This window comes from Erinaceus europaeus, chromosome 11 (genome assembly GCF_950295315.1).
Source record: "Erinaceus europaeus chromosome 11, mEriEur2.1, whole genome shotgun sequence".
Classification (NCBI taxonomy): Eukaryota; Metazoa; Chordata; class Mammalia; order Eulipotyphla; family Erinaceidae; genus Erinaceus; species Erinaceus europaeus.
The window spans coordinates 83,047,563-83,069,377 of NC_080172.1; the positions used below are offsets into that span (position 1 = coordinate 83,047,563).

Consider the following 21,815-nt stretch of genomic DNA (forward strand, 5'->3'; position numbering starts at 1 on the left):
AGTTTGACTGTTGATTTATTTGATGAAGGTGGGCACATAAAAGAGAGATCAGAGTAAGAATAATTTGGAGATTTTGAGTCTTCCTGACTGAGAGACTCTCGTGTGTGTGTGTGTGTGTGTGTGTGTGTGTGTGTGTGTGTGTGATGGGTAGTGCAATTAGGTAACCATGATTTTAAGAAAAGTGAGTGGTCCGGGAGGTGGTGCAGTGATGAAGCTTTGGACTTTCAAGCATGAGGTCCTGAGTTTGATTCCTGGCAGCACATGTGCCAGATTAATGTCTGGTTCTTCCTCTTTCCTCCCATCTTTCTCATAAATAAATAGTCTTTAAAAAAAAAAAGAAAAAAAAAAGAAAAGTGGATGTCCTACACTGGTTACCTTTATCAAAGTGCTTCTGATTATAGGAAGAAGCATTTTCTTACTTCTACTCGTCTACATCCTTAACTGCCATCTTGCAAGTACAGTAATTTTAAGTTGGGGGGGGCGGGCAGGTGGTGGCATACCAGGTTAAGCACACACATTACAGTGCTCAAGGTCCCAGGTTCAAGCCCTTAGTCCCCACCTGCAGGGGGAAACTTCATGAGTTGCTGCAGGTGTCTCTCTGTCTCTCTTCCTCTCTCTCTTCTCCCCTCTCAAATTCTCTCTCTCACTGTCTAATAAATAAATAAAGATATAAAAAGTAATTTTAAGTTCTATGGAGCATAAAAACAAACATGACTGCTAATTAATGAAGTAGAACCCAAAGCACATATAACAGGGTCATGTTCACATTTTGTATAATAAAACAATTGTAGCTGTCTGAAACTTTCAAATAAATCTCTTTGGTATAAGTCTTCCACATTTGGTGAATTGTAGCGCTTGTAGACTGTGTTCAAGGTGTGATATCTGTCTTCTGGACTCTTTTATTTTGGAGAATTTTAATTGACTTAGAAATGCTTGGAATGCTAATGTCATGGCTATTAGGTCAGTGTTTTGGTGGCCATGCCTGACTGGGAAAGACTATTCAAGCATTTGCTTATTTTATTTAAAAAAAAAATACTGTATTAAATAACAGGAAGCCAAATCTGAAAATTTAAGAGCACTCTCTTTGATGGCCAAATCAAATTCTTAAGAGTATTTCTGCCTTCTAAATCACAAATTGCAGATGTAATTATTAAAAAGACACAGGTTTATTTATCTTTTTTTTCCTAATTTTTATTGGATAAGGCAGAAAGGAATTGAGAGAAGATGGAGAGATAGAGAGGGAAAGAGAAATATAGACATCTGTAGACCTGCTTCACCACTCAGCTCATGAAGTGGACTCCCTACAGATGGGGAGTGGGGGCTTGAACCCTGATCTTTAAGCATCATTATTATATGCACTTAACTGGGTGCACCACTGCCAGGCCCCAGGATTTAATTATTTCTTCTTCTTCTTCTTCTTCTTCCTCTTTTAAAAATTTCACTATTGGGGGATTAATGGTTTATAGTCATAGTACAATAGTATAGTAAAATACAATAATACAGTAAAATATACTAGTTAGTACTTGCATAACATTTCTTAGTTTTCCATATAACAATACAACTCCCACTAGGTCCTTTGCCATCCTTTTCCAGGACCTGAACTCTCTCCCCCCACCCCCCCACCTCTAGAGTCTTTTTTACTTTGGTGCAATATACCACACAGGTTTCTTTTTAAAGTATAGCAGGTTTGTGTGTGTCTTTGTGTTATGCTTTGCATTGCAGTGAGACTTTTATTGGGGTGGGGCAAACTATTTAAAAGCAAAAATTAATAGTAAGAATTGAGGCAGATGCCCCCGGGGGAGACCATTAACAAGATTGTGACTCAGTCTGGTTTAGATTGCTATGTTAAGCCATTTGTTGTTTTAAGAATCATTCATTGTTGGAAGTCGGGCTGTAGCGCAGCGGGTTAAGCGCAGGTGGTGCAAAGCACAAGGACCAGCATAAGGATCCCTGTTTGAACCCCGGCTCCCCTCCCCACCTGCAGGGGAGTCGCTTCACAAGCGGTGAAGCAGGTCTGCAGGTGTCTATCTTTCTCTCCTCCTCTCTGTCTTCCCCTCCTCTCTCCAGTTCTCTCTGTCCTATCCAACAACGACAACAACAATAATAACTATAACAATAAAACAACAAGGGCAACAAAATAAAGAAAATAAATATTTAAAAAAAAAGAATCATTCATTGTTTATCAGAAGGATTAAATGAGCTGAGTAGAAAGGTATAGCTATAAATTCCAAATGCTTCTGAAACTCACATCTATTGTTTTTTGACAGGCTTTAAAGATTTAATGACCATAGATTTAGTTGAGACAAATGATTTAGAAGTACTTACAGATTAATTTTAAGAGGATTTTATTTTAGTTTCTAGGTTTTTCTGCTCTTCTATGAAATTAGGCCAACGGTAATATTTTTAATCTATGGCATGCAAAAAGACATTTGAAAATTTAAGATTATGTATTTTAATGTTTATTTATGTGCAGACTCTGGCAAATGATCCCCCCCCCCCCACGCACCATTTACAGCAATGGTGTAAAACACTTTAGAATAAATTAAGTTAAAAAGAACATGCCTATTTAAGAGAAATGGTAGCCATAGTGATACATGGAGTAAATAAGAAAGTTAATATATGACTGAAGTTTGGGAAACATTGAGATAATGGTAAATAATGTAAGTCATACAAGTTGCAGTATTGTACTTTTATTTGAGTTAAATAAAAAAACTTAGTTTTGGTAGAATATGCTGAAATACTGGCTTTTAAAGAATCATTATTTATTTTTAATGTCTTTATTGGTGGATTAATGGTTTAGTCAACAGTAAAATACAGTAGTTTGTACATGTGTAACATTTCTCAGTTTTCCACATAACAATTCAATCCCCACTAGGTCCTCCTCTGCCATCATGTTCCAGGACCTGAGCCCCCCCCTCAAAGAATTATTATTATTATTTTTCTAAAGAAATTGAGAGTTATTTGGGTCTTTGGTCCCAGGCAGCACAGTTAATTAAGAAAAAAAAACTCTTTAATTGCCTTTGATTCCTAAATAGTGAAAAATAAGAAATTACATGTCAGAGGCTATTCTGTTAGGAAGGTTTCTAGGACACCTGGCAAGAGTAGGGCAATTTCATGAGAATAATGCATTTTCTTACTGTTCTAGGGGGAAATTGGCATAGTACACCAAACACTGTACAAAGGACTTTTGTTAATTTTTTTATTTTTAAAATTTTTTATTTATAAAAAGGAAACATTGACTAAACCCATAGGATAAGAGGGGTACAGCTTCGCACAATTCCCACCACCAAAACTCTATATCCCATCCCCTCCCCTGATAGCTTTCTTATTCTTTAACCCTCTGGGAGTAGATTGATGCAGAAGATTGAAGGTCTGGCTTCTGTAATTGCTTCCAGGCTGAACATGGGTATTGACAGGTCGATCCATACTCCCATCCTGTCTCTTTCCCTAGTGGGGAAGGGCTCTGGGGAAGCAGAGCTCGAGGACATATTGGTGGGGTTGTCTGTCCAGGGAAGTCTGGTCAGTATCATGCTAGCATCTGGAACCTGGTGGTTGAAAAGAGTTAACATACAAAGCCAAACAAATTGTTGACCATTTATGGACCTAAAGGCTGGAATAGTGTGGATGAAGAGTTGGGGGTCTCTCCATTTTGTAGATAGCTAGTAGGGCATATTTTAGTTATATTCCAAAGGGCCTGTGGCTATACTAGGGTTTTTTTTTTTTTTTTTTCCTTTTTCCCCTGAGCCTGAAATCTGATAAGCAGGTGGATCCAAGTTATTGTCTGGGGAGATGATGTCATGGCTGGAAAAGGATTAAAATGCTGGATCAGGGAAGAGAGTAGCTTCTTAATATGGGAAAGGTATATAAATATTGTTGACTGTAAACCCTATGGATTTCATGTGATCTGGGGCCCATATTCAGCTTAGGAGCCTGTGTGACCTCTGCATCCCTGTAGATCTGAGCTCACATTCTGTGGTCATGAGTAGGAACATTCCATGCTGCCCCAATATCAGGACCCATCTTTATCAGGTGTCTCATAGAGTATGTTGTCCATCCTCCCTTTGGAGGATGGAACATTCTCCACCATTGTTGATCCAAGTTGAGGGCAAGGTCCTATGGGGGCCCACAAAGGGGTCTGTTGTGTTGTTCCTGATAGAATGACCGGTAACAATGGAGAGAGGGATTTATTCGAGGCTATGCCCATCTTGTCTGTTTGGGAATCTCAGAACTCCCCGAATAGGGCCCCAGCTGATGGGGTGGCCTGATAGTGACTAAAGAGTCATCGTTTAAGTATGCCAGTCTCTTGCCCTTATTCAGCTTTTGCAGTCCTTGCTTTGCTAAGGTTAGCTTTGGAATGAGTGGGAGAACTGTAATAGGAAGTAGGGGAGGAGGGTATCTAAGTCTAAGTAGACACTATTTCATTATGAACTTTATACTGACTCACTACAGACTATTGTGTATTTTTGCTTTCATTTGTATATTTTGCCCTAATTTATGGGTATATGTGAACATATGCTTTGTCTATCACGGGACCCGGTCTATATCTAGGTTTTGGGATTTTGTTAGGAAGTGAACCTCCTGGAATGGAATTGGAGAATCCTATGAAAGGAAAAGTCTCACCCAAGTAATGAGGGTGAAGGGTTGATATTCCATGCCTTACGTTTCTGGACACAGTCTGAAGTGAAGCATGCCGAGGTGGTACTCGTTGCATTGATGACTTTTGTTAAATTTTATCCATCAATAATTAGGAAAGAAAAGATTGTTCAATTTTGATTTACATATTCTCCCTTTCCCTCCCCTGCTGTCGCCTCTTCTCCCCTCTTTTTCCCTTCCTCTTCACTGCGCTCTCCTCTTTTCCTTTCTTTTCTACCAGAGTACTGATTAGTTTTTGTTTATAGGGGATTGAATTTGGGACTTCAGAGCCTCAGGCATGAGAATCTCTTAACATAACTATCTACCCCCTGCCCTCTTCTCTTGCTTTCTAAGCCACATCTACACCTATTACTACTTCTGAATGTCCTCCCCTTTTTTTTTTTTTCTTTTTCTCTCTCTGGGTCCTGATGGAGTTGGAGTTCAGAGCCCTCTGGTTATCTTCCCCTAATTATTTCTCATCCTCTGGGAGTATAGACCAAAATTCTTTATGAGGTGCAGAAGGTGGGAGTTCTGGCTTCTGTAATTGCTTCTCCACTAGACATAGGTGTTGGCAGGTTGATCCATATCCTCAGCCTGTTTCTATCTTTCCCTTGTGGGAAAGGGCTCTGGAGAGGTTCCAGGACACACTGGTGACGTCACGTTGTCTGCCCAGGGAAGTCAGGATGGAATCATTATAGCATCTGCAACTTAGTGGCTGAAAGACAGTAATATATAAAGCAGGATAAAATGATTAATGAACAGGAACCATAAAGTAGGAACAGAGCAGATGAGAATAGGGGTTTTAGAATGGAAAGAATCTAAGAAGTCTATTTTAGCTATGCACCTAGGGCCCTATGAATTTTGAATTTTGGTAGTTTTTGTTTGAATTTGATAGCTAAATGGAGTTGGACAAATATATAGTCTGGGAGGATGATGTCAGAGTTGAGAATAGGGCTAGAAATCTGGATTAGGGCAGAGAATATCTACCATACTGAAGAAAATATATAAATACAATTAACTGTTTACTAGTTGATCATACCTAGGGCCCATAACTATTCATATTTAGCACAGGAGCCTGTGTAACCTCTATTATCTCTGTTTCATGGACATGGCTGGGAACATTCTGGGACGCACTCATTTTAGGACCAGTGTTCCTCTAGTGACAGGGTAGGCTGACCTGTATTCCCTTTGAAGAGTGGGGCAGTCCCTACCATTGCTACTTTATGTGGAGGATAAGTTCTTGGAGTGGTCCACGAGAGAACTTATGTTGACATTTGTGATGGAAGTGACCAGTGATGGTGGAGAGAGGGATCTATTAGACGTCTAGCCAAGTCATTACGCTTCTCATATGCAATACTAGCAAATCAAACCCAGGATCTCAAACATGGAAGTCCTGAGCTCTACCACTGAGATAGCTCCTCAGCAATGCATTCTCCTTATAGTAAGAGACAGAACTAAAAAGGTCTGGCATAAAAACCTTTGCCATATTTTCTCCAGGAAAAACAGAATTGTTTATTGTAGCCATTCCAGCATGCACACCTTCAGTAATGTGCTCATTTTTATTAGGAGAACATTTCATCCCTATTCCAAGTCACTGTCACCAGATTATAAAAGGTCATTGCGTTACCTATCCCCAGAATCTTCCTGGAATTTGGATGGCCTCTATTGGGTTTCATTTTACACTTATTAATAATTTGGTACTAGGATAAAAATAAAAACAAAGACTCTCATTTTACAGTATGAGAACATGGGTCGTGTATGCTAAGTCATGCAGGTAAGATGAGTAGCAAAACTCTGTGGGGTAGCCAGCCTAAGGAATTATTCTGTGTGGGCTGTGGCCTCTCTCCTATAGAATGACTACCTAAAAATTAATAGGGATTAATGTAATTGCTCCCAAGGAGGGGAGTTTATTTTTGCCTTTCAAATATTGTTGTATAGGCTTTAATTATTTAATCCAAACACAAGTTTTCTAAGCAGCTTTTCCTCTTAGCAGCTTTAAAACATTTTAAGTGTTAGACTTGAGAAACCACTGCATTATAATCAGTTTTGTATTATGTAGCTTACTCATGAGAATACAAAAGAAGGGCCAGTTAAAATAGCTCACTTGGATAATGTGCTGCTTGGCTATGTGTGTGACCCACGTTCAAGCCTGCCCTCTACCACTTGAAGGAAACTTTGGTGCTGTGGTCTCTTTCACAGTCTCTCTCTACCTCTGTCTTTGTCTCTATCTTAAAAAAAATGTTTTAGTGTTAGTTATTAAGAATAGTTATTAGATCTCACTCATGGGCAGAAGCTAAAAAACAAGATCAGAAGAGAAAACACTAAGCAGAACTTGGACTGGAGTTGGTGTATTGCACCAAAGTAAATGACTCTGGGGTAATTAGGGGAGGGGTGGAGTTCAGGTCCTGGAACATGATGGCAGAGGACCTAGTGGGGGTTGTATTGTTATGTGGAAAACTGGGAAATGTTATGCATGTACAGACTATTGTATTTACTGTTGACTGTAAAACATTAATCCCCCAATAAAGAAAATAATGAAAAAAAAGGGGAGCTAAACTTAAAAAAAAGTAAAAATATTTATTAAATTTAGGATGGTTTAAATTAACTTTTGTAATAATTTTAGTGACAACTAAAGTCATGATATTCTATTTGTAGACTCTGGCTCATGTCTAGAGCAATCCTTTTATAGTGGTTTCATTTCCTGGGCTTTTATTTATTTATTTATTTTTGTTCATAGTCAACTTGCTTTGGTTTGGTATGTGCTTATAAGACCTTCAAGATAGGAGTGTCTCTTAAGTATTTATTTTAATTTTCCTTCTTTAAGAATTCAGAACTGAGATTTTTATTAGTGATTTAATGTTAATTTAAAAAATTATAAGATAATAGGGGTATAGTTCTCCTTTCCCCTTCCCTTCCTTTTTTTGCTTTCCTCAGAGCAGATAGACTTGTAGATTTCCCATTGGACTTGTGGTTGCTCTGAGAGGTCTTTCATAATTCACCAGACACTGAATTACCTCACAGTAGATTTGTTGTGAAGAACAGTGAGCCTGGTATTGGTCTTCGGTGAGCACATAGTACATTCTTCAAGGTATAATTGTTTGCTTCTCCAAAAAGAAAAAGCCTGCCATTGGGTGTGTTCAGGTTGGTAAACAGCCCTGACATGCCCTCTTTATGGATCTTTGGTCTTTAAACTCTTTTCCACCTTTAAACTAGCTTCAGGTTGTGAAGGAAAATTTAACAGTGGTCAAAAGGTCAACATTATTACCACAACAATTCAGTAAGTAATTAAATTAGTTTTGTTCATCCATTGCTGTTCTAAATGTTGCTGTTTGTCTGTTTTAGGTGATCTACTTAAAGAAGACACCAGAAGAAGCTTACAGAGCACTCCTATCAGGCTCAAATCCCCCGTATCTTCCATTCAGGTATAACTGCTTATGAGAATCAGTCTATAAAACTTTTCCAGACAACTCCTTTAGAGTAAGGTGTGTGTAGATTCTTTTATGACAATGACTATAATGTTAAATGGAGTGAAAGGAGATGATGGATTTATTCCTCTGTTTTAATTGTATTGTTATCATTATTTACTTATTTATTTACCAGAGCACTGCTTAGCTCTGGCTTATGGTGGTGTTGAGTATTGAACCTGAGACCTTTGGTGCCTCAGGCATGAAAGTCTCTTTGCATAACTATTAATAATATACTGTTTCCAGTATATTATTATAACAGTATATAATTATAACTATATTATTATTGTTACTATAATATACTGTTTCCCAGTATATTATAATCACAATTCCTTTGTTTTTAGAGTCTGTCCTACCTCATATGTAGTAACATAGCTTTGTCCTTATAAGAATTAATTTTTCCTTTGAGACTGTGCTATATCTTGGCAATTTATATGAGTGCAAGGATACCATATTTATGAACTAATGATTATGTTATTTATTTATTTATTTTTCCTTTTTTGTTGCCCTTGTTTTTTTATTGTTGTTGTAGTTATTATTGTTATTATTGATATCTTTGTTGTTAGATAGGACAGAGAGAAATGGAGAGAGGAGGGGAAGACAGAGAGGGGAGAGAAAGATAGACTCCTGCAGACCTGCTTCACCGCCTGTGAAGCGACTCCCCTGCAGGTGGGGAGCTGGGGGCTTGAACGGGGATCCTTGTGCGGGTCCTTGCGCTTTGCACCACATGTGCTTAAGCCACTGCGCCACCGTCCAACTCCCGATGATTATGTTTTTTAAAATTATCTTTATTTATTGGATAGAGACAGCCAGAAATCGAGAGGGAAGGGGATGACAGCGTGTCATTTTTGCTGGGCTGGCTTCACAGGCGGGAGACAGAGACGACCAGAGACTTATGGCTAAGCTGAGAACGCACTCCAATCTTTATTCATGAGCGGGGAAGTAGTTCAAAAAAACTAATCTCTTCTAATCACAACACAATTCTGTCCTGCATCCCTCTCCTCCGCGGAAGAGTCCGGAACCAAGGGAATACATACGATAGGGGGCGGGGAGAAGAAAGAAGCATAAACCAACGATGGATGACTAAACCAAATGTCCCAGAGGCGGAGGGTTGGGGGGGGACCAAACCAATATCCTGGAGGCAGTGGGGTGCCCAGCCAACAGTGGATGTGCAAACAGGACACATAGCAAGCAACACAAGCGAACCCAATGTGATGATAAAATCAGAAGGCTTCACAAGCAGAATCCAGAAGCATACCAGCAACAGAGAGGGAGAGAGACAGAGACACCTGCAGCCCTGCCTTACCACTCGCAAAGCGTTCCCTCTACAGGTGGTGATTATGTTAAGATTTGGTACACTTCAGTAATCTGCAGCACTGAAGCATCCATTCATTCTTTCAGGAGCATTGACAGAGTTCTGACTGAATCTCAGGGTAAGGGAATAACACCCTTTAAGGACCATCTCTTGAGCAGATGTTTAATAGGGACCCCAAGTCACCTCTGTAACACACAAATTAACATATCCTGAGGAAGACTGTCTCTAGAGTGTTAGAAAATACTGTCTGCAACTATCAGCTGAAAAGAACTTTTAAACATTATGGATAGACTTGAACTTGTTTAAAAAAGTAGAAAGGAACATATTTCCAAGATCCCACACCAGTCATTTCTGAGAGAATTGTAAATAAATGGTCATATTTTTGCCTCTTTGTGTTTCCAAGTCTATTAGCATATGGATTGTTTATTGTTGTTGCTAACATCATAATCATTAACACCAGTTTTAGAAAGGATCAGGAAACCTCTTTGCTTGTCCCTTCTTTATTCTTCTGTAAGTGCACAGAGAAAAGGTCACACAGTTCCTAATACTGAAAAGTACTTTTGTAAATATTGAATGACAAAATCATGACTAAATCTTTGGTGAGCCATAGAATTCTCACCTCTGTTTCTCAGACCACAGTAGTGGATATTGTTAGACACAGGGTGGGCCTGAAGGGGAAGAGAAGGAGTAGAGGCAACAGTGTACTTGATTGTCTGTGAAATGCGGGCATAAAGTATGCTAGGGCTGGGATACTGAAAGGAAAACATCTCTTAGCCGTTTAGAGTATGAACTACTTAGCCAATGACAGGCAGGTAAAAAATAACAGATTAAAACAACAAGGGCAACAAAAGGGAATAAATAAATAAAATAAAAAAATAACATTATATACCACAGAGTCTAAATGAAGACAAAGCCTTTTTCCTCTCATTTCTTATGACTTCTACAATTCAAACGTTCACTGTAAAATGCAGCTTTATTTTCCAGAAAAAGATAACTGTTTTAGTCAGCTGAGACTGCTATAAAAGACTTTATAAATTAGGTGAGTTGTAAGCACTAGGAATGTATCTCTTAACAGTTCAGGAGGCCAGCATGGCCAGGTTCTGGTCATGGCCCTTCTCAGGGTTTCAGAAACTGACTTCATGGGCTGTGGAGAGAGACTGATAGTTATGCAAAAGACTTTCATGCCTGATGCTTAAAGTTTCCCAGTTCAACCCCCAGCACCTCCATAAGCCAGAGTTGAGCAGTGTTCTGGTCTCTCTCTTTCTCTCTCTCACTCAATCTCTCTCTTTCTCTCTAATACATAAAATATATAAAAAAGAAGCTGGTTTCTCTTCATATCCTCACATGTTGGAAGGAAGGTGAGCATGCTCTCAGGGGTCCCTTGCATAAAGATTCATTAACTCTCAAAGATCCTACCTTAGTACAATAGAGTTGAAGTTATACTATAAAAATTGGGAAAAGCACCAATATTCCATCCACTGTAGTAATAAAGTTCTAGGCAGGATGGCTAAGTATATGTTTCAGAAGTAGAGACACTGGATTTGAAGACTCATTCTGTCCTTTGCTGTCTCTAGAGTAAATACATATAACTTGGTTTACTAGAATTAAGAGACAGGTATTGTGGGAATACTAAAGAAGGAGATTTAAGTCTGGGACTGGAGACTGGAGATGTTAGGGGCAGCCCCCATGAATGCCTTTCATATTAAGGTGGCAGCAGGAGAATAACAATTCAGGTGTTGATTTGGGTGGCTCAAACTTATGTTTTCATGGCATGAGTTTTATATCATGGTGGGTTAGGTAGGATACTATTTCATATGATGTTTGCAGTATAGGACCTGCTATTACAACTGAGAGAATTTTGATTGAGGTTTTCTATTTAAATTTATCTAAATTTCATGACAGCAATTTTTTTTCTTTTAAAATAGTTTAAAAATTCTCAGACTGGGGACACAGCATAATGGTTATGCAAAAGACCTTCATGCCTGAATCTCTGAGACCCCTGGTTCAATCCCCAGCAGCACTACAAGCCAGAGTTGAGCAGTGTTTTAGTATGTCTCTTTCACTAAAAATAAAATATTAAAAAAATAACATAAATTCTCTAAAGATGTCAAGGGAGTTGAGCGATAGTGCAGCGGGTTAAGTGCACGTGGTGCAAAGTGCAAGGACTGGCGTAAGGATCCGGGTTTGAGCCCCTGGCTCCCCACCTGCAGGTAGTGCTCCCTTGCTCCCCTCCTGCAGGGGAGTCGCTTCACAGGCGGTGAAGCAGGTCTGCAGGTGTCTATCTTTCTCTCCCCCTCTCTGTCTTCCCCTCCTCTCTCCATTTCTCTCTGTCCTATCCAACAACGATGACATCAATAGCAACAACAATAACTACAACAAGAAAACAACAAAGGCAACAAAAGGGAATAAATAAATATTTAAAAGAAAAAAACTGTAAAAAAAGATAAGTCAAATAAAAATTCAGATAATTTTATTGCTTTTGCTTATGTTTTTTCTTTCAGTCTGATTGAAGTACAATTGACATACAAAACTATATATAGTTAGGGTACCCAGTATAATGATATTTAAAAGTTGGGAAATAATTCTCACAGTAAGTTTAGTTAATGCACATCATTTTACATAGTAACCGTTCTTCCTCCTCCTAGTGATGAGAATTTTTAGGAATTAGTCTTCTAGGAATTTTAAAATATGTATTATATAGCAGTGTTAATGAGAGTCCTCACATTGTGTTTGATATCCTTAGTATTTATTTAGCTTAGACTTGGAAGGTTGTACCTTTTGCCTATATTCACCAAATTCCTCCACTTGCCACCCGTTTACTGTAGTATAATAGACTTTAGACATAGCTGAATTAGAGAAAGCACAACACCAAAGCTTCCCTCAGTCCAGTTGAAACTGGGTTTGAAAGTCAATGGTTTTTGTTTTTGTTGTTGTTTTTTTGTTTTGCATAACCACTATGCTATCTCCCCAGCCTGGAGAGCCTTTCTTTTTTCTTTTCTTTTAATACCAGAGCACTACTCAGCTCTGGCTTATGGTGGTGCAGGGGATTGAACCTGGGACTTTGGAGTCTCAAGCATGAGAGTTGCTTTGCATAACCATTATGCTATCAACCCCTGCCCGCCATTGTTTTTGTCTCAGGGATGAATTGAGCTAAAACCTAGAAGCAAAGGGTATTTTTATGTCTTTTAATTCTGAATCTGCCTATTTTTAGTGTTTGGCATGGCAAGTTGACATTTGAGGTAGCAAGGGCCTTTTTAGTTCTGGGGTCAGAGTTTAAGAGTTTGATTTGGCAAGCCTGGTATCAATTTTTTTTTTCTCCATTCTTCCCCCCCCCCCCCTTTAGAGTGCTACAAAATCTGTAGACTATATTAGTTATCAGTCATCCTTAAAAGCCATATTAATAGCAGTTTGTTTAAGGTCCCATGAGACTGATCCTTAGTGGAATTCTTGGGTTGTCAGGAACTATAGTTTTCAAATCTACATTCCTGTTATTTTTTAAAAAGTGTTTAATGTATCCATTAATGCCAATGTATCCTGGTTATGTTATTTTTAAATGTGGCTGTTCATCTAAGAAACTTTACACAAATATTATTTTCTAGGTTCCACTCCCACATCGGGCTACTCTATGTATTGGGATATTTAAAAATTACCATCATGATTCCAGTAGGCTAATAAGTTTGATTACTATTAAGTAATTAAGTACTCTGTAAGAGATCTAACCTGGCAAAACTAATGTCTTAAAGTCATTAAGTAAGTGTAGTATTCACAGTCTTAGAGATTTACAAAGCACATTTCCATTTTAAAGATCTGAATGGTTCTGTGTAATATGCTCAATTTTCATTTAACTTAGAATTTTCTAAAGTACATTATCATGAATCTCTTCCTATATCATCTCTGTTTCTATTAACATCTGGCGGAAATCATGTTCTGAAACAATCTTGGACACATTTCCTGACCCACACCTGTGTGTAGTAAGATCGATCTCTAGGGATTAGAATAATACGCTGCCATTTTGGAACTGTTTTTGTGCTGTTTCCTGAGAGTGTTGGAAATAGATGGCTTATTATATAGTGCCATTTTATTAATAGGAATATGCAAGCTTTCTTCAAGGACACATGTGATGCTAGAAAACCTGCCTTGACAGGAGGTTCACCTCCTACGGATGATTCTTCAGTGACACTAGTCCTTAAAGTGAATCCCCTCTGTTTGTGTTAAGGGCGGGATTTGTTGTGTTTTGGGAATAATCCTTGGTGATATCTGTTGCTGAGCTATGTCTCAATGTGGTTGAGTCTTGAAGGGAAATTATAGGAGCAATTACCCAGGATCATCTGGGCATGCCAGAACTTGTAGGGCTCTAACAAAGGCTCAAAGGGGTCAGCCACTCAGAACTTGGCATTACGCTGCCTTTTAAAGCAAAGCAAACTTTGTTAGATGTATTTATGAAGTATGTTAGATGTAATTATAAAATATATATCTACATATGTAGAGAGAGATATTTATTAGCTTAAATATGATATCATGAGTTTTGTCAGTGTTTATTTAGCAGTTAACTTTGTACTTCAAAGGGAGAGTCTGTTTTTTCTCTTGCATTTCAAAAATATAGAAACAAAAATTTTTTAAAAAATATTTTCTTAAACATCCATTCTCAATTTTTCTTTATGATGACTACTTTTCTGCTTCGCACTGTTGATATTTGGAGTTAGTTACGGTCCCACAGATCTTTGATATATCTTTGCTTTTGATGGTTGGTATGGTGGAAAAGAATCTGCATTTGCTTTAAAAGCAGTGTGTTGAAAATAGAGGTCTCATCTATTCCAAACTGTCAAAACTCTTTTCTCAACAGCTGGGACATATTGAGTAACTTGGACCACCATGCAAAGCAAACTCTGTCAGATTTTTCCTGTTAAAGAATAAATAAATACCACTATGCAGGATCTGAGAACAGAAACAACTGTCAGAGTCTTGGTAATCCGCTAAATACATGTAAGGAATTGAGTTATGTCTGGTTTGTTTTTTAGAACACAGCAATGCTTTAAAGGTTTGCACTGTGAAAATTGACTCAGAGTACTTTTTTGTTGTTTCTATTTTTATAGTCCAGATCAATGCTTTTAAGTTCTCTGTAGAAGGGATTGTGCTAACTTTTTGTACTCTTTAAGAGTACATTTTCAATAGATAGCCTTAGCTGATAAAGATGATTTGGAGTAGTGCTGTAATCATTTAGGTTAATGAACATAATAATAGTTATTTAGTTAATACCTACTATATGAAATCCTTATTTTTAATATCCATGTAAAAACAATTTACTACTATTTTTATCTTTATGGCAAATTAGTGTGGTTAAACGGTGCCACTTAGATGTTGATAAAAGGCCAGGAGCACAGTGGTTGGTCTTTTTCTCTAGTTCTTGTTATTATTAGTTCTAGACAGTTGTATTCTGTAGACTTTTTGTGACTTTTAAAGCCATGTCTTAGAATGAAATTTTATTTATATCTGTCTTTTTAGGTGAGCAGAATTAGTACCTAGCCTTCTGCTACTTCTGAAACAGAGGATATTGTTATCTTTTTTCTTTCTTTGATTGATTACTATTCAGCTTTTGGCTTTGCCTTAAGTCACACAAGTTTGCTCTTTCATGAGTGGGAGCTTGTTACTTCCTCTACTTCTTATCAAATGCAATTTTATCTTGTAGGATTAGATGATATAAGTAATCCACTCTTTTTCTTTTCTCTAGAGCTGATACATGTATGTCATGTATTTGTTCAGTGTCTGTAAGCCAGGTGTCCTTTGGACAGTTGCATATGAAGTGTTTTGAGCAGTGTCTAGTTGCCAAGTAGCCTCACATGATTAGAGTCTATGGATGAACTGTCTAGCAGAATAGATACTAGTTCCAGTCGCTACTTAACACTTTAAATTGGTTTAGTCCAAACTCAGATAGACTGTAAGTTTAAAATATACCTTGGAGGGAGTGGACAAGATAATCTCAGAGGACTCCTACTTTGCTTTGTGTGCAACCCAAGTTTGAGCCCCAGTACATCACGTGAGAGTACTGTGTCACTGAGGATAGTAGCTAGCTTTGTTGCTGTAGTGTGTCCCCCTCTGTCTTTGAAAAAGCTGACCCAGGACAGTGAAGCCCCACTGAGGACAAAAGATGAGGAAAAAATAAATAAAATAAAATACATGAGACTGGGGAGATAGCATAATGGTTATATAAAAGACCTTCTTCTCTGAGGTACTGAAGGTCCCAGGTTCAGTTAGAACCATTATGAACTAGAGCTGAGCAGTGCTCTGGTAACAAAACAAAACAAAACAAAACAAAACAAAACAAAGCTTTGGTATAAGAAAGTAAAACATCTTACTTATATTGACTGCATGCTGAAATGGTATTTCAGATATATTGGATTAGATCAAATATGTTATTAAAATTAACAGTTTCTTTCTACTTTGTCTTAATATGACTGTTAAAAATAAATGTACATAATAGGCACTCTCTTGTGACTGGCATTATATTCTCATTGGACAGCAATGATCTAGAGTATGTTTTTATTATTATTAAAAATGGTTTTAATGTAGTTTTTCCTTTGAAAACTCATTAACTCCTAACCAGAAGTATTGAAGTATGAGTTGAACGATCTTCTGGTAATGGTCATTTATTTATTTGTTCACACATAACATAATAATGTGTTCCATACTGCACTAGATGCTGGATAAAGGGCACATTCCTGCTCCGGAAGAGGCTCATGACCTTGTGGTGGGTGTGTGTGGACAGCTTCAGTGTTTGGAAGGGCACTCAGATGACCTTTGAGATCCTTTCCAGCCCACTGCTCTGCAGATATTTGTATACCTCCTAATAGCTTGCTGTCTAGAGGATTTAGAGATAATCATGGTATTAAAACATTGCACATCATACTTATTCCCAGTATTTCTTAGTCCATTTACTGTCAATCCTTTTATTTATTTATTTATTTATTATTTATTTTTTGTGTGGAGTCTGCAATAGGTAAACACTGTGCCTCTGTTCTTCATTCCAGGCAACTTCATTACCAGAAATGCCTATTGTTTTGTGTAAATATGTTCTTTCCTCTCTGATTTCATCTTTTCACTATTAAAATTTACAGGGTTGCTTCTTACTAGTAACTCCTTAGATTCTGAGGTTACAAGCAGTGGTGTGTTAGTAACCTTGCTTTTTAATGTAAAAGGCATTTGCTAATTTTCCTTGTGTAAATATTCCCAGCAATGTGACCTTGGGCTTTCAAAATTCCTGAATATTTAACAGTTGATTCTTGAGATCCTGTAAGACACAACTCTAGGACGATTATGAATTCATTTCTTTCTCTTCGTCTGTCAATTTGGATTCTAGTTTACTTAAATTAAAACACCCATCTACTGTTTCTCTACCAAATCAATATTAAAAAAAAAATCCCAGTTGGTTTAGTTATTCAGATTTTTCTTTTATTTAGTTTTTAAAAAAATTTTATTTATTGGGGAGATTAATAGTTTACAGTCAATAGTAAAATACAGTAGTTTGTACATGTGTAACATTTCTCAGTTTTTCACATAATAGTTCAACCCCCTCTAGGTCCTATAATCATTTAGTTTTTTTTAAACAATAAATATTTGTGGATTCCACATTCCTCCTAACGTCAGTTAAGTGAACTTTTTAAAAAAGATTTTATTTATTTATTCATGAGAAAGATAGGAGAGAAAGAACCAGACATAACTCTGGTACATGTGCTGCCAGGGATCGAACTCAGGACCTCATACTTGAGAGTCCAATGCTTTAGCCACTACATCACTTCCTGGACCACAGTTATGTGAATTTTTATAATTGCTTTACAGTGCCTCATGGTTTAGTTGACTGTTATGCTGAAAGCCACATTGAACAAGACAGAAGTAAAAGGGTTAGAAAGGGTTTAGATAGTCAGGTGTGGAGTGCAGATGATCAAGCATGAAGTTGAGCTCAGTTTGCATTTGGAGGTTTATATTATAGGCAGCTGTTAAATGTAACATTAATCTTCTGTATGGGGGGGGTAGAGACACATGACTTATTCTTTAGTGAAGATGAAAGTCTATAGCATTTGCGAGTATTACCTTATCTCTTAAATGAAGAACATCTTGTGTCTGACTACCTGTTTAAAAGAGTAATGCAATACAAGGTCAAATTATCATGACATAAGATTACGAGCTGTAGTTTTCCCAAGCTACAAGGGGTATGCAAACTTTTCCCTTCTATTGAAGTCTGTTTGATTTCATTGGTCTTTTCTGAACAAGGTGGAAAAATACATGTCCTCATTCAACTCAGTAAATATTTGGCTTAATAAAAATGAATGAATGGGTGTACAGATAAATGAGTGAAAAAGCAATCTAGTAGATAAGTAAACATTTGGGAATTTGCTGCTGTAAAAATCTCTGGGTGTTTTAAAAGTATCTAGCACATGGTGTAGTGACTTAAATCTTAAAAGCTCTTTGTAGCCTCTCTAAAATAATCTAGGTTAAATAAACCTGTTGTTTAATATCACTTGGCAGAGGAAGAGAAAACTACTTTGAGCATTACTGCTTTTAGAGTTACTTAATTATAACTCTTTGGTAAAAATAGAAGGGAATCATCTTTATTTTTTCTTACTTTTCTTTTTGTTAGTGATTTAAAAAATTTACAGAGTTATAGTATTTCAGGGTAGTTTCAGCCCATCCTCCATTGAAGTTTAGTGGCTCCCCCTACTTAACACTCCCCTACCTCTGTTCAACCTCCAGTAGCCACCATTGTTTAGAACAAAGGCCAATAAACTAGTCCCTCTTATCCACCCTCCCCTTTTTTTTGCATGTTCATTGTTTCTGTCTTCTCTATTCCATATATAAGTGAAACCATGCCATAGTTAAATTTTGCATCTTTATATAGGAAGAATGGGATCTTGGGTTAACCTAAAGAAAACGTTTCTTACTAGTGAAGATTGCACTTTTAGACTACTGAGTTAACTAAAGTGACTATATAATACTGTAAAGTTTTTTCTTGGCACGATATTCCAATGTCCTTTACTTAGTCTTAAATGTTTCTTTACAAACATTAATTGGATATTTGTTTTGTGTCAGGCACAGTGACTAAAGAGACAATAAAAACAACAACAAAAAAAGAGGTATAGTTCTGGTCTTCTTTGCTACTGTTGGTACAAAGTCCTGTTAGGTTCCATTACACATAGAGGTAGAGAATCAAGCACACAGAGATAACATACCAAACTTCAGTTAAGTCTTATGAGAGGGGAAAAAAAAACAATTGAGGACCTAACATAGCCAGGCTGAGGGTAGAGGTTTTTTGTTTGTTTGTTTGTTTGTTTTCCCCTGAGACAAATGATCTTTGAGGTGAGATCTGAAGGATGAATAGGGTAACCTAAGCAAAGGTGAGTAGGAGAACCTGTGACCTACAAGTCAAAGGTTCTATGATGGGAGGAGCTCAGGGAAGGCTTCTGAATCAGGCATAGAAAATGGTGGGAGTGGGGGTTGGGCGGTAGCGCAGCTGATTAAGTGCAGAGACCCACCTAAAGGATCCCTGTTTCAGCCTCCTGCTCTCCACCTGCAGGGGGTCGCTTCACTGGCTGTGAAGCAGGACTGCAGGTGTCTATCATTCTCTTCCCCTCTGTCTTCTCCTCTTCTCTCCATTTCTCTCTGTCCTATCCAACAATAACGACATAAATAATAACCACAACAACGATAAAACAACAAGGACAACAAAAGGGGGGAAAATAGCTTCCACTGGGAGTTGGCGGGTAGCGCAGCAGCTTAAGAGCAGGTGGCGCAAAGTGCAAGGACCAGCATAAAGATCCTGCTTCGAGCCCCCGGCTCCCCACCTGCAGGGAGTCGCTTCACAGGTAATTAAGCAGGTCTGCAGGTGTCTTTTTCTCCCCCTCTCTGTCTTCCCCTTCTCTCTCCATTTCTCTCTGCCCTATTCAACAACGACATCAATAACAACAACAATAATAACTACAATAAAACAGCAAGGGCAACAAAAGGGAATAAATAAATATTAAAAAAAAATAGCCTCCAGGAGCAGTGGATTCATGCAGGCACCGAGCCCCAGCCATAACCCTGGAGGCAAAGAAAGAAAAAAGGAAAAAAAGAAAAAGAAAAAGAAAATGGTGGGAGCAGGGAGTGAGGAAGAAGAGGCTGGGAGAGGTAGGAAGGTGAGGATGTGAACTTCTCCTTGAGAGCAATCAGAAGTCAGTGACTTTTTTTTTTTAACAAAAAGCTGAACAGTGACTGGGTCAAATTTACTTTCGAAACCATCACTTTTGGTGCTGTGAAGAAAACTGATGAAAAAAGCCCAAGAATTGATGTAGAAAGGCTGTTGGACTAGTCTACACAAGAGATGGCAGTAGAACCAGAGAGAAATAAATGTACTCAAGAACCACTTAAGAGGTAAAGACTAGGGAGCATAGTGAAGGCAGGATAAAAGGAATAGCAGAGCTAACAGGACATCTGCATTCTAGCCAGAACTACTCACAGTTGAGATTGAGATGCCTTCAAAACACCCAACTGAAAATGTCACCTAGATGGCTGGCCATACTGGCCAGTAGTTTTAAGAAGTTTGTACTGAAGAGAAAAATCTGAGACTTAATTGGCAGATAGATAGTAACTGACATAAATGAGGCTGTGTAGGGCAGCATGTTCACTGTGTGTTGTCCCTCCTCCCAGCACCAAAAATGCCTTGGGGACCTGTTCAAAATGAAAAACTTCAGGCTATGCTTCTTACTTCATAATTCATTCAGCATTTTAAGAAACCATTCAGGTGATGCTAAGACACGCTAAAAATTGAGAGCCCCTGGTTTAGGTGAGAAGAGTTTGAATCTGAAATAGAGCCTTGAGGAAAGGAAGGCTAACTTAGAAATCTGGAATGTGAAGAATGACTTTGCAAAAGATATCAGGAAGAAAACAGCCAGGGTAACATAAGGGGAAAAATGGCCTCTAGGAGTAGTGGATTGGTGGTACAGGCACCTAGCCCCAGCAATAACCCTGGAGAGAAAAAAAAAAAAAAGATATCAGGAAGGTATAATGTTTGGAGAGGTAGGAGGAAATTCTAAAATCCAAGTTAAGAGACTATTCAAAGGAAGAAGCTACTTTTTGATATATTAAATAAGATGGTGCTTACAGAATGTTCCCTGAACTTAAAATAGGCAATCCAGAAGGACAGAAAGTAGATTCATAATGGTCAGCTGGCCGAGGTGGGAGACTGGAGTGTTGATGCAAATGGGTGCTGAATTTCTTTTTGAGGTGATAAAACTGTTTTTGGAATTAGTGGTGGTGGTTGCATAACGTTGTGAATATACTAAAATCACTCAATTGTGCATTTAAAAAATGAATTTATTTAAAAGACTGTATTCTGGGCTTAGCAATAGGGAGACCATTGAGAGCCTTAGAAATGGATTGGATTAGGGTAGACATAGAACAGAGGCTGTTAAGATATGAAAGAAGAGAAAAATGGAGAAAGGAAAAGAAGTAATTCTTTAGAGATCTTGCCTTAAAAAGAGGAGAAGGAAGAGATTGCTAGCTGAAGAAGAAGCAGACTCACTGAGGCTTTGTTTGGCTTCTTTTAAAGATGATAGAGACCTGAAAATGTCTAAGAAGGATCCAGGAGAGATTTGGAGAGAGGGAAGAACTAATGGATTGTGTTGAATAATGATATAATCTCAGCTACTCTGAGGTTACTCGAGGATAATACAGCCTGGTGTTTTTCTACCCCTCTCCTTCATTCCCTATAACAGGTAGAAAATATTCCTTACAATTCAAGCATTAACACTGTGTGGGGTATGTATCCTGCTCCTTCCCAAGGGTCAATCATTCTCATTTTAGGTGACAATATTCTGACAATACTGGCAGGAAAAATTGATTGGGTTACAAAATGTGACATAATATTTTCCCCCCTAAAAATAGTTATTATTATCTTTTTGATTTTATTAGTGATTTAATATTTGTTTACAAAATTACATGTCAACAGGAACAGGGATATAATTCCATACCATTCCCACCACCAGAGTTCTAAATCCCCAATCCCTCTATTGCAAGTCGATTTTACTTATCTATTAATGAGAAAGATAGGAGGAGAGAGAGGGAGAGGGAGAGGGAGAAAGAACTAGACAACACTCTGGTACATGTGCTTCTGGGGATTGAACTCGGGACCTTATGCTTGAGAGCCCAATGCCTTATCCATTGTACCACCTCCCGGACCACATAATATTGCTTTTTTAGGGTAAAATTATTTTTTAAATTTTATTTTCAATTTTATTTAAGTCAGTGCCTTTGTTCTAACTTATAGAAAATGTGTGACGAATCTTGAGTAATTACATGGTATTAATTATATGTCACCTGCAAGTGTGAAGTTTCTATGATAAGAGGTAATTTTCCTTTCCATCTTTAGTTAAATC

General features: G+C 37.9%; 1 protein-coding gene across 4 annotated transcripts in view; it reads left to right on the forward strand.

Moving 5' to 3' along the window:
• The window catches only part of CDC14A (cell division cycle 14A), a 196,353-nt gene that overhangs the window by 72,549 nt on the left and 101,989 nt on the right, over positions 1-21,815 (forward strand). For all 4 annotated transcript variants that reach the window (XM_060202142.1, XM_060202141.1, XM_060202143.1 and 1 more), the window contains exon 5: positions 7,975-8,054. In XM_060202142.1, the coding sequence (XP_060058125.1) occupies positions 7,975-8,054 (80 nt within the window). The remainder of the gene's footprint in view (positions 1-7,974; positions 8,055-21,815) is intronic.